General features: G+C 40.2%; 1 protein-coding gene across 1 annotated transcript in view; it reads left to right on the top strand.

The window, feature by feature from the left end:
- Window positions 1-12292, top strand: part of NSF (N-ethylmaleimide sensitive factor, vesicle fusing ATPase) — a 141773-nt gene that overhangs the window by 60508 nt on the left and 68973 nt on the right. The window contains exon 9 of the mRNA XM_021678482.2: window positions 10369-10568. Coding sequence (XP_021534157.1) covers window positions 10369-10568 — 200 coding nt within the window. The remainder of the gene's footprint in view (window positions 1-10368; window positions 10569-12292) is intronic.

The following is a 12292-nucleotide window of genomic DNA, read 5'->3' as shown; positions in this document are numbered from 1 at the left end:
TTTATTTATTTATTTGAGAGAGAGAGAATGAGAGAGAGCACATGAGACGGGGGAGGGTCAGAGGGAGAAGCAGGCTCCCCGCCGAGCAGGGAGCCCGATGCGGGACTCGATCCCGGGACTCCAGGATCACGACCTGAGCCGAAGGCAGTCGCTTAACCAACTGAGCCACCCAGGCGCCCCGACAGAGATCACTTCTAATATATTATCATTCTGTTCACTCTTGTGTAAAATCAATGGGTTGTTGTTGTTTTTTTATATTTATGTATAATTTTTCTTCTTTCAGATACCTAAAAGTTGACTGACAGTTTTTCCTCAGTGCAGCTTGCTTTTGATATCATCTCAGGAAAACAAAGAAAATTCACTGCTTTTTAAAATAAAAGAGCCTAGCAAACATACTTGTCACTTTTTTGGGATAATGTTTTATAAGATTATAAACAGCAAACATTACTGTTTATTCATTTTAGTGCAGTGGTAAGGCTATATATTTTCCATTGAGCTATTTTAAGAAGAGAGATTACAATTAGCATATTAGATATCTTATATTTTCATGTATCATTTTCATCAGGGGGTGGATAAGCCTTATTATAATGGATAAGGTCCTCTACAATTTAGACTTTCAGATCAGAAATCATTTCAGGTTATTTGTAGCACACACCTTAAAGCCTCTTCAACTTGTCCCCACCAAAATTTGTATGATTATAATCACTGGGTATCAATACCTGGGGCTCAAACAATATTCCAAGTCTTATACAATCCTGGAGAATTAACTGCTAATTCAGCTGAGAGAGTAAGAAGTGAGGTGGGAAGGCATATCATACCTCACATGAAGAGGGAAAGGGTAGGCTGTGGTAGTCTAGCATGGCAAATGCGCTTTTGGATGAAGTACCCAGAAATAACCTCAGTTCCTCCCAGGTAGCACCAGATCCTTTCCGTGAGTGCCAGCAGTGCAGGGTGTGTGCTCCCTGAGAGGGAAGTGGCAGCTAGGGACTATGACAGTGGTTACACTGGGGAGACACAGGGGACTTTGGAGAAGAAACATACAGTAGAACAAGAGGTGGAGGAGATAGCAGGATGCATACACATGGAACTGATAATTATAGTAGCCTGGTTTATGTTAATGAGTTATGTGTTGACCCTAAATGAGCTTGGAAAACTTGAGGCATAGGTATGAACTCTGCCTGAGGCATAAGAGAAGCAGGTGGGATTGACTTTGATAGTAATCCAATCTACCTGGAAGACAGAGGCTGAAGTGATGTCATAGGGGGGCTGAAGCCATGGAGAATCCTGATTCACTGAAACCCTCGTGAAGTCTTTGTGAAATTGCTGTGGTCCACCTCATTTACTACTGTGCTCATTTGGAGCTTGAGGTCCATCAGAATGTGTACTATCACTTGCAATGTTCAAGTGACAGTAGTGTGTGATAAGTTAAGGGGCCACCATTGTCAGTCTCAGAAGGAATTTCATAAGCAAAATAGTCACTTATTTTCAAGCTTTACAGTCACCTAGCAGTGATGTAATTCTCACAGAACAGTTAGGAGTCTGGTTGCATTTCATTGCTCATCTCCAACAAGTTGGTAAAGGATAAGCTGATATTAATTAATAGCCAATATTTATGAGCTCTTACTATATGTCAGCAAGTCTGCTAAGTGCTTTGGGTGCATTATATTTAATCCTCATACTAACCTTCTGAGGTAGTTGCTGTTAGCTAGCAAACTGAAGAGCCGGGATTTGAAACCAGGCAAGCTGAGTCTGGAGCTTGCACTTTAGACAATGTATATAAAATGGAATTCGTTTAACATAAAGACTGTCTTTTATTCTGAGATTACATCCACTCTACCTTTTGATATGAAGATATATCTCTTTTTATGAAATGGTGGTGTTAGGAGATGACAGGTTTGATTTTGTTATTGTTTCAGAAATCTTTACTTTGCAAATAAAAACTAAGCAACCCTATGACATCACTTCTCCGCTGTTAAAAAAAAAAAAGTACTTTTTCTAGTTTGTGAAATCAAGGTCTGAAAACCACTGCTCAGAAAAGTGAGACTGTTAGTAATTTTTAATGTTCTCTAGAGATTTTTCACTCAAATTATTTCCTAATGCATTTAATCTGATCAGTCCTCGTCCATCTGGCACCTGACCACAAATCATATGTTCATCCTGTGGACAGATACTTATTGTGAAACATAATTAAAATGCAGTCTGTGGTTCATATTCTAGGGTGTCATTAAACACTCTTTATGACAAGTGGTCTGGAATGAGGTACAAGCCAGCCTTATACCAAACGCTTTACTGAATGTAGTCTTACAGTGAGGTTCCAGTGTCTCCGGAACTTAAATCCTTAGTAAACAATGGCATTATCATTGGCTATGTTTATTTCTTGGGCATTTTATATTGTTCATACCTTTGGTAGTAGCTATTATATAATAATAGGGTTAATAAACATGAACACTTTTCCTTGTCAGTAACATTTGGAGAACAAAATGAGAGCAAGAGTAGCCCCGCTCGAGAAGAATGAACAGGGGAGCCAGATAAAAAGCTGCCCGACTCACTTGCTCTTCCTGAGTGTGATCTCTAGTGTGTTTTATTTCTGTCTCTGTTATTCTGGACTTGGGTGTCCTTGGTGGTGATTTGTTCAACAGTCTATCTTCACAGTTCTTTGCTTCTTCATTTCCAGGAAACTTTCCTTCATGCCATCTCAGCCACCCCCTCTTTGGTCATACCCCAGGCTTCACTGTTACCAGTAACCACCCCTTCAGGGATCTCAGTGTTAAGCATCCTGCCTCCCATTTGTCCCGCGGTAGCTTTGCCTTCATTCCAGCTCTAGCAGCTTGGATCCCACAGGACCCTCCAGTTAATTTACTCTGTCACTTCCCAACCTTTTTGATCTCTCTTCCCTCTTTACCCAGCTTCGAGTCTGTGGTCTATCACGTTTATCCTCCTCAAATACAACCTTAATGGCCTTGCTTCTTATCTTGTGTGTGTGTCACAGCCCTGGGTATGTCTCCGCTACCTGCCTACTCTGGATCAGTACCCAGACTATTGGATATGGCTTAAGAAGAGCACAAAGCATGGTGTCTGATCTCAATTTAAATTTAAGAAGCACATCTCAAGTGGGCCCTCCGTGTTTCTTGGAATCAGTATTTCCTGCTATTCCTTCTGTATTTCCCTAGTCTTGCCACTTTACTGTCCTTCTCTCGAAGAGGACTAGTTCCTCTTTTCCGTTCTCCTCAGACCTCCGGCACCACCTCTTCCAGTCCCTCCTCACCAGCTGCTGGTGCCCTGGAATCATGATTTCATTGAGAAAATAGAAGTAGTCAGAAGAGAACTGCCTCTTCTTCCCCACCACCAAATGTAGCATTTGTTGAGTGAGCGAAAGAATATGCTATCCCAGAACTTTTATTTACTTCTATATTCAAATGTAATAAGCAACTTAAATTCCAGAACTATATAAATCTCTTTTTGGCCATTTTAGATTATGCTTTTCCCAACCACCATCCTTTACGTTACTATAACCAAGAGTTATAATATGTTTGTGCCTTAACCAAATAAAAAGTAGGTATTTTTAAGAAGAAGAAGTTGATTATTAACAGGAGCAGTTAGTAAAATAAGCACTTAAGTAATTGAATACAGGAAATTAAGAGAAGAAATCCTTTGGAACTATGTTTGATTATGCTGTTAAACCACGATAGTTCTAACTTATATAAATGATGGAGGAAGGAGAAAAGATGCGAATGATGTAGAAATGAAGATAAAGCCTTAAACTTTGTGGATGAGAACAAGTCATGTGATAGTTTCGCCCTCACACTTTAGGAAAATTAGATAATAGAATTTAGTTACAAGTATGTTGACTTTAAATTTATGCTCTTATTTACCTCATGTTGCCCCACTTAAAGATTCAGTTTTGAAAAAAATAAAGGGGTTAAAACCAAAAAAAGTCAAGATTCTTATTCCAGCTTTAATGAAATTTGTATTTATGGAGTTGAGTAAGAGTCTACACCTTACAGGGGCGCCTGGGTGGCTCAGTGGTTAAGCGTCTGCCTTTGGCTCAGGTCCTGATCCCGGGGTCCTGGGATCAAGCCCCACATCGGGCTCCCTGCTCAGCGGGGAGTCTGCTTCTCCCTCTGACCCTCCTCCCTGCTTGTGTGTGCGTGTGTGCACGTGTGCGTGCACTCTCTCTCAAATAAATAAAGAGAATCTTAAAAAAAAAAAAAGTTTGCGCCTCACCTAACACTGTAAGTAGCTTAGATAATCACAACAAAGAGGAGAGTCCCTGAGTGACCTGAGTTCCATATGCTGAGTTCACTTAATGGCATCTGTCTGCTCAGGCATGAGTTCCCACACATTTTCCCGGTTCCCCATGTTCTTTCCAAACCTTTACCATGCTTCCCAGGATCATCTCCTTGTCCCTCATTTTGTAGATGACCTAGCTCCTGCTTCACATAGTAAGTAGAGCACAGCAGGCAAAACCTCAGCTCACTTCCTCATCCCCTTTTACCTAACTAATCTCTAATCTCAGAAGAAGATGTTTCCTTGCAAGGTATCTCTGGAAATCCCTCCTTTGTATCGCCAGAGTTTCTCAAATTGTGATCTCTGTTTGTTCCTGCTTATATTACCTAGCTTCCTTCTCCTACCTCAACCCGAAATGATCTGACCCTGACCTAAGACCTTATGGCCCAGATCAGCATGAACTTCCTGGTTTTTAAATCTAGTGTTCTTTCCAGGCCCCATCCTCTGTCTCTGCAGCATTTGTCCCCATTATCACAACACCTCTGCTTAAAACTTCTTGTGGCTTTTCATGTGTCCAGAGCAGGCATTCAAAAACATGGAACCAGTAGTTCTGCTATCTTTTTTGAGCTTTCGATCTGTATTTTTTTTTTTTTAAGATTTTATTTATTTATTTGAGAGACAGAGAGAGCACAAGCTGGGGAAGGAACAGAGGGGAGAGGGAGAAGCAGACTCCCCGCTGAGCAGGGAACCTGACTCGGGACTTGATCCCAGGACGCTGAGATCATGATCTGAGCTGAAGACAGACACTTAACTGACTGAGCCACCCAGGCACCCCTCAACCTGTATTTTTTAAGGGATGTTACTACTTGAATCTTAAAGGCCTTATAGCCAAAAACAAAGTTATGATTTCCTCTAATCTCCTCTTGCTAACTTCTTAGTTATGTTCTAGGGTTTCATCATTTTACCATGTGCCCAGGCTACATACCTTTTGGGTCAACCTTGACTACTCCTTTTTCTTTTATTTTCCTTTGGTCTCTGAACTCTGATGAATTATCTCCCAAATCTTCCTTTCTTTTCCTACTGCAATTTCTTACGACTTGCCTCTTTCCATTTCTGGTCTCTTGTCTGGTTTATTTCAGTAGTACATTCAGGGGTTTTAAATTTGGATTCCATGAATAGGCCTCAGAGGATCTAAGAATACCCTCAAAACTGCATGCAGTTTTTTTGTACGTGTGCATTTCTCGGGACAGGTCCATTGGACGATTCCATGGGAAAGAATGTAAGAGATAGAATGAGAGAATATGACAATTTAAATGAGTCAGTTCCACTGATTTCTCTTCTTTCCATGCCTGCTCTAAGTTCTGAGTAGCGAGGCACATAAGACATCAAGAAAGAACAAGTGACAGCAGTCAGTTCAGCTTGGCAGTCAGGACAGTCCAGTGGCTACAGGTCAGAGGCTTTCCAGCATCAGAGCCATGTCTTAATGTCCCGCAGAAGCTCAGGAGAAAGCTGGGGCATCTCTAGGGAGGTGTCCTTCTAAGGCCTCTGGACCCATTTGTTCATATGCTTCCAGAGGACTTGGAGGGAAATGAAAGTTTAAGTGGCAAAAGTCCCGAGCCAGCCAATGAGGCCATGTCCCCAGAAAAAGGTTAAAAATATTCCTCCAACTACACTTTTACCCTCTCATCTTTGTTCTCTAGTCCTTCCTCCACTCTACCACCAGATTTAGTTTTTAAACGTATATCTCATTGTGCACTCTCCCTGATTAAAAACCTCAGGGTTCTTATAAAACAAATTAAAAACTCCTGGGCATGGTGTCAAGGCCTTCCATAGTTGTCAAGGCCTTCCATAGTTGGGAGTCTCCAGGCACTCCTCTCCCCTCCCCTCCAAGACTGTAGCCACAACAGGTTACTACTGGCTGTTTTGAAAGGACAGCTTCGATGTCCATACCTCTATGCCTTTGATCATGCTAGTTTCCCTCGTTAGGTGCCATTTCCTCTCCTGTGCCAATCATGAACCTCCTGCTATCTGTCCTTCAAGGCCTACACTAAATATTATTTCTTCCCGCGTCCATCCCTAATTTTCTGCCATCACACTGGCAGAAGTCAGTCTCTCATGGCCAGATTCCAAAAACATTTCATACATATCTCTGATAATGTCATATTGTATTGTAGATAACCTATTTTTATTTCTGTCTTTCCTACTAAACCAGAAATGCCCTGCAGGTAGGGACTGCCTTTTTCATGTTTGTATCCCTAACACCTAGTTTCATGCCTAGTCCAAACAGGAGCTTAATACACTTTTGTTGAATAGAATTACTTACGAAGAGTTTTTATGACTCATTTAAAATTAGAGACCAATGCTTATTTAATAAGTCAGAATAAGCTATAATAATAGTAGTAATAACAAAGTCCCATTTCCACTGCTTATTCAAGTAACTGCTTCCTTTGTGGAAGTGGATTTTGAAAATCTTCACATGTCAATGTATATTTTTGATGTGCTTTCTTGAGATCCTGAAAGAATTATAGTTCTAATGCAGACTAGAGCTTCTATGACATTCCTGTTGGTGTCATATTGAGTAGATTCTGTCATTTCAGAGATCTGTATGAAATACAGTAAGTTCCATGGATATGCATTTTATCTCTTTCAGACTTCATGGTAATATTTTGTGAATTGTTCATAAAGTCTGAGTTCATTTAATTCAAACCACATTAAATTGAGCACTTTCCACAGACGAAAACAGAGTTATGGAGTTAAGACTGTAGTACAGACAGTCCCCAACTTACGATGGTTTGACTTAATGATTTTTTGACTTTATGATGGTGTGAAAGCGATATGCATTCAGTAGAAACCATATTTCAGATTTTGAATTTTGGTCTTCCTGGGCTAGAGATAGCACAATACTCTCTCATGATTCTGGGCAGCAGCACCCACCGCTCCCAGTTGGCCATGCTATCACAAGAGTGGTCTTCAACTTACAATGGGTTTATCAGGAAGTAACCTCATCATAAGTTGAGGAGGGTCTATGTTATATATTATATAGTTTGTTCTGCTAAATTTGCAAAGTCCCAGTCACTGTAACTATGTTTTTTAGGTATTCAAATAAGTTCAGTTATGAAAGTAAACACTTCATAAATGAGCTTCAAATAATTTTTTTAAATCTTATTTTTTTTAAAGATTTTATTTATTTGTCAGAGAGAGAGTGAGAGAGGGAGCACAAGCAGGGGGAGCGGCAGGCAGAGGGAGAGGGAGAAGCAGGCTCCCCATTGAGCAAGGAGCCCGATGCGGGACTTGATCCCAGGATGCTGGGATCATGACCAGAGCCGAAGTCAGACGCTTAACTGGCTAAGCCACCCAGTCATCCCTCAAATAATTTTTTTAAATGGTCTTCTCTCCCTCATTTTCTTTTGAGTTTTGTAGGAAAAGAATCAACAACAATTTACTTATTTAGCCATTTACTGAGTACACATTATATGCTAGACATTATGGTGGATGTTTGCAATTCCAGCTTGATGAGATAGCACCTGCCCTTGAATAGTTCATGGTCTAATGGAGAAGGTATATAAACAAATAATTGCAACTTAAACCTTGGGGAAAAGGAAAGAAACTCCTTTGAGAAGCCATGGTGAGGTTGAGAATGGATGTGTCTGCAGATGAATTTGTGGTTAGAGAAGCAATGAGCTAAAGGGATTTCATACCTGATAGTCTTTTTTTTTTTTAATATGTGAAGTAGGAATCTAGATCTTTTCTATGAATTAAACGGATGGGGTAGGGGCACCTGGGTGGCTCAGTTGGTTAAGCGGCTGCCTTCGGTTCAGGTCATGATCTTAGGGTCCTGGGATCGAGCCCCGCATCGGGCTCCTTGATCAGCGGGGAATCCGCTGCTTTCTCTCCCTCTGCTGTTTCCCCCACTTGTCTCTCTGGCTCTCTCTCTCTCTGTCAAATAAATAAATAAAATCTAAAACAAACAAACAAACAAAACGCATGGGGTAGCACTTGAGAAGAGAAGAACAATTAATTGGATAATTAATGCAGAGAATGGGAGGGGGACTGACAGAAACCAGTAAAGGGTGGCATGCAGTATTGAGAAGCAGTGAGCGTGGAACTGAAATTGGATAATAGGAAATTGTGAGAGTATCAGTCAGGACAGTGGTGTAATTTTCTCTGGTTATGCTCTTTGGCCAACGTGAAGGTGCAGTAAAGCCATTCAGTGGCCAGGCCTGTGGGATGGGTAGAACAGAAGTGTAAGAAGGCTAGGGAATTGAAAGAGAGTATAGCTTAATGTGGAAGGAAGTACCATTAGGAGGAAGTTGATAAACTTGGATAAAGTTAAGAAATTAGAGGATGAGGATAAGGCCTAGTACTTTGTAGGTCCTGGTCCTCAGCAAGTCTTCATTTTCTCCTTTTTGGCTCCCCTTTCCTGTGCCTTGTTTTACCACCACCATGACCACCTACCTCTGCTGTGGTTTATATGAATAGTTTCAAGTCATGATGGTAGCAGTTGGCTCGGAGGATAAGATTAGCCAGGTTCCAAAGTCTTCATCAAAAGTGCCCCAGTGGTTTGGATGCTGGCAGTGCCTCATGATGTTGGCCTCTAGGAGAAGCTCAGGGCTTACCCCCTTATCTCACTACTCCTTGTACTCCAAGAGTGGATCAAGGGCAAAGATATTTTATCGGCCATGGTTCTCAGGACAGGAATTTACTCTGTGATGAGAAGGGTTAAGACTCTAAGCCTTCAAGGGTTTCCACTAAGTTCCCCTTGTTTCTACAAATCTAACCATAAGCACGCATCTCATTACTTTCAAGGATTTAAAAGGGAGTCTTTTTTTGACATATAGAAGCAGTGACCATACTGGCAACCCAAAGGGTCTTCCTACTCAGAATCTAAAATACCTAGTAGAGTTGGTTGTACCTTGTGATTTCTTTTATGTGAGTTATTAAATGTATTGTCATAATTTTTTTTGAAGAAACAGTTTTTAAGGCTTTCATTCCAAATGAGGGCAAACTATTATACATGGAAACACTATATTGCATTTCCAGAAATTTTCTTTTTCACCTGTACTTTTGAGTGTAACACCTAAATCTAATAAATCATTATTTCACAGAATGCTTTTTTTGGTGTAGTATAAGGAAAAAACTCATAAGAAAAGAGTCATGCATCCTAAGTGTGAAACTGCAAGAAAAGTGAGAATTCCTAGAGTTAGTAAACTGAAACCACAGGTCATCGGAATCTTAGAAATGAAGTAAATGCTCATGAAGAGTTGGCTAAAGAAATCCTGGGGAGTCTAAATCACCAATCTTGCTTTTTCCCTGTTGTTACTGATACCTTTTAAGGCGTTTAGCAATGCTTGCCTGGAAAAGAATTGAATACTGTTCTTCTGAAACTTCATCTTCATCTGGGTGGTGCTGAGACAAGCGTGTGCCTCCCTTGGCATTAGTCACATGAAGTAGGACATTCAACTTTATCCACTAAGTTGTAACATCCATCTGGATCCTTCTGGATTGCTCTCTACCAGCCAGCTCAAAACATGTTTGCCCGTTCTTCAAGGGCTTGTGTTGACAGGTAGACCTGTAATTTCTATGACTAAGATATGGTTTCCATAGCCTACCGTATCATAATAGATTTGTGTTGAGTTAAATTTGCCTAAAAGCAGATCTCTTTTATTCTTTGACTTTAAAGTAAAAAATAATGGAAAATAAGTAATCCTTCCTAATTAGGTATTTAGGTCAGAGACATCTTCAGAGTTAAAAGTATTCTAAATGATAGTTCGAATATACTTTTCCAAAGACCTTTAATTGGCAGCTTTCACACTCAAATATTGGTACTTGTGTAGGAATTTTTTTCTGGATTTTCTATTTAAAAAAAGAGTTTTAGGGGCACCTGGCTGGCTCAGTCAGTAGAGCATGCGACTCTTGATCTCCAGGTCATGAGTTCAAACCCCATATTGGGTGTGGAGCCTACTTTTAAAAAAAAGAGCTTTAGTTCATTCTTGTTCGGCTCATGGCACTTGGATATTATATGTTAATGACATGACTATAGTTTTCCTAACAGGCATATGAAGAAGAAAGAAAATTTTCCTTTAGATGGAAATTTTCCTTTGGATTTTAGTTGTTATAAGACTGTTTTCTTTTCCTTTTTAGGTTGCAAACATGTTAAAGGCATCCTGTTATATGGGCCCCCAGGTTGTGGTAAGACTCTCTTGGCTCGACAGATTGGCAAGATGTTGAATGCAAGGGAGCCCAAAGTGGTCAATGGGCCAGAAATCCTTAACAAATATGTGGGAGAATCAGAGGCTAACATTCGTAAACTCTTTGCTGATGCTGAAGAGGAGCAAAGGAGGGTAATGTTAATATAAGTATAATTCAGTAAAGTTTGTTTTCATTTATACAATGAATGAAACCCAAAGCTATGGTGGAAAACTTGTTACTGTGATCCATGTTTTGAAAAACATGCAGGTAAAATTTATTTAGTACTGAATTATATCACTGAACCAGGGATTATGGGGAATTTACATGATGTGAACAGATGTCATTACCCACATGTACATAATACAAAGATAGATGATTGTATAAGCCCAAGTTTTCCAAAAACGGATCATGAATTTATTTCCAGGCGTCACTTTTATTCCACGTTACTTTCAGAGACTTGAACTCATTTATCCTTTGGAAAAGGGGGGAATTAAATTTGTAAAATGACTTGTAGAATTATCTATATGTAAGTTTCATGAGCAGAAAGCTAGTTTACTTACCACTGAGTCTCCTCACTTATAGAGGGACAGGTATGAGTTGTTAGGTCTCAGAGGAAAGTTTGATGTGGGTCTTAGAAAAAAATTAATTAAAAGTCAAATCAGAGTTTACTAATTGTTATAGTTAATTTTTTTTTTTAAAGATTTTATTTATTTATCTGAGAGAGAGAATGAGATAGAGAGAGAGAGCATGAGAGGGGGGAGGGTCAGAGGGAGAAGCAGACTCCCCGCTGAGCAGGGAGCCCGATGCGGGACTCGATCCCGGGACTCCAGTTTGGGCCTCAGGGTGCCCACACATTTGGTTAAACATTATTCTGGGTGTGTTTGTGAGGATATTTCTGGACGAGATTACTATTTGCTTTGGTAGACTGAGTAAAGCAATTGCCCTCCCTAATATGGGTGGGCCCCATTCAATCAGTTGAAAGTCTGACTAGAACAAAAGGGCTACTCCTCCCCTGACTAAGGGAATTTCCTACTGCCTGACTGCTTTTATCTGGGCCATCAGTTCTTCCCTGCCTTTATACTCAGACTGAAACTGCAGCCCTTCTTGTGTCTCCAGCTTGCCAACTGCAGATATGGGGACTTGTCAAGCCCCATAATTGGGTTACCCAATTCCTTATAATTAATCTTTCTGTAGATAGATATAGATTTAGATCCATATAGATCTGTGTGTGTGTATGTATGTGTATTTTCAGGTGTCCAATAGGATGGATCTATAGATCCATCTTATTGATTACATTTCTCTGGGAAACCCTCATACACTAATACTAACATATTTATTTCATTGACAAAAGTTTAAAAACAATGCCATAGGATTTCTGCTTCTAGCAATACAGTAGACTAGGTAACCTGAAAACCTGTCTTCCATAAACACCTTCAAATGCTGGATAAACTACAACTAAAATCATTTTAAATGCATAATTTAGTTCTCAAGAAAGAAAAGGAGAGCTCCAGAAATGAAAACTCTGAAAATTAGACTGGTAAAGATAAGAGCTGCAGCTTTTGGTTTTGGTAATGTATGAGTTTGGGTTTTAGTACCCACTAGCAGGCCCTTGAACCCACTTAAGATGTGGACTAGGAACTGGAACCTTCAAAGGGGTTGTGTCCTCACTGAAAAGAATGGTCTAGAAATTGTCTGCTCACCAGCACAAAGAAATAACAAAAACATTTAACCATCTGTCTGAGTTCTGCAGTGGGAGCTATAGAATCTCTCATGGGAATTCTGAACTATGGATTCTTAACTCATGCTTAGGATTTGAAAACACACACACACACCACCACCACCACCACCACCACCACCACCACCACCACCACCACCA

This window comes from Neomonachus schauinslandi, chromosome 15 (genome assembly GCF_002201575.2).
Source record: "Neomonachus schauinslandi chromosome 15, ASM220157v2, whole genome shotgun sequence".
NCBI classification, from domain to species: Eukaryota; Metazoa; Chordata; class Mammalia; order Carnivora; family Phocidae; genus Neomonachus; species Neomonachus schauinslandi.
Note: the sequence above shows the minus strand (reverse complement) of the source record. Positions and strands in the feature narration are given on the sequence as shown.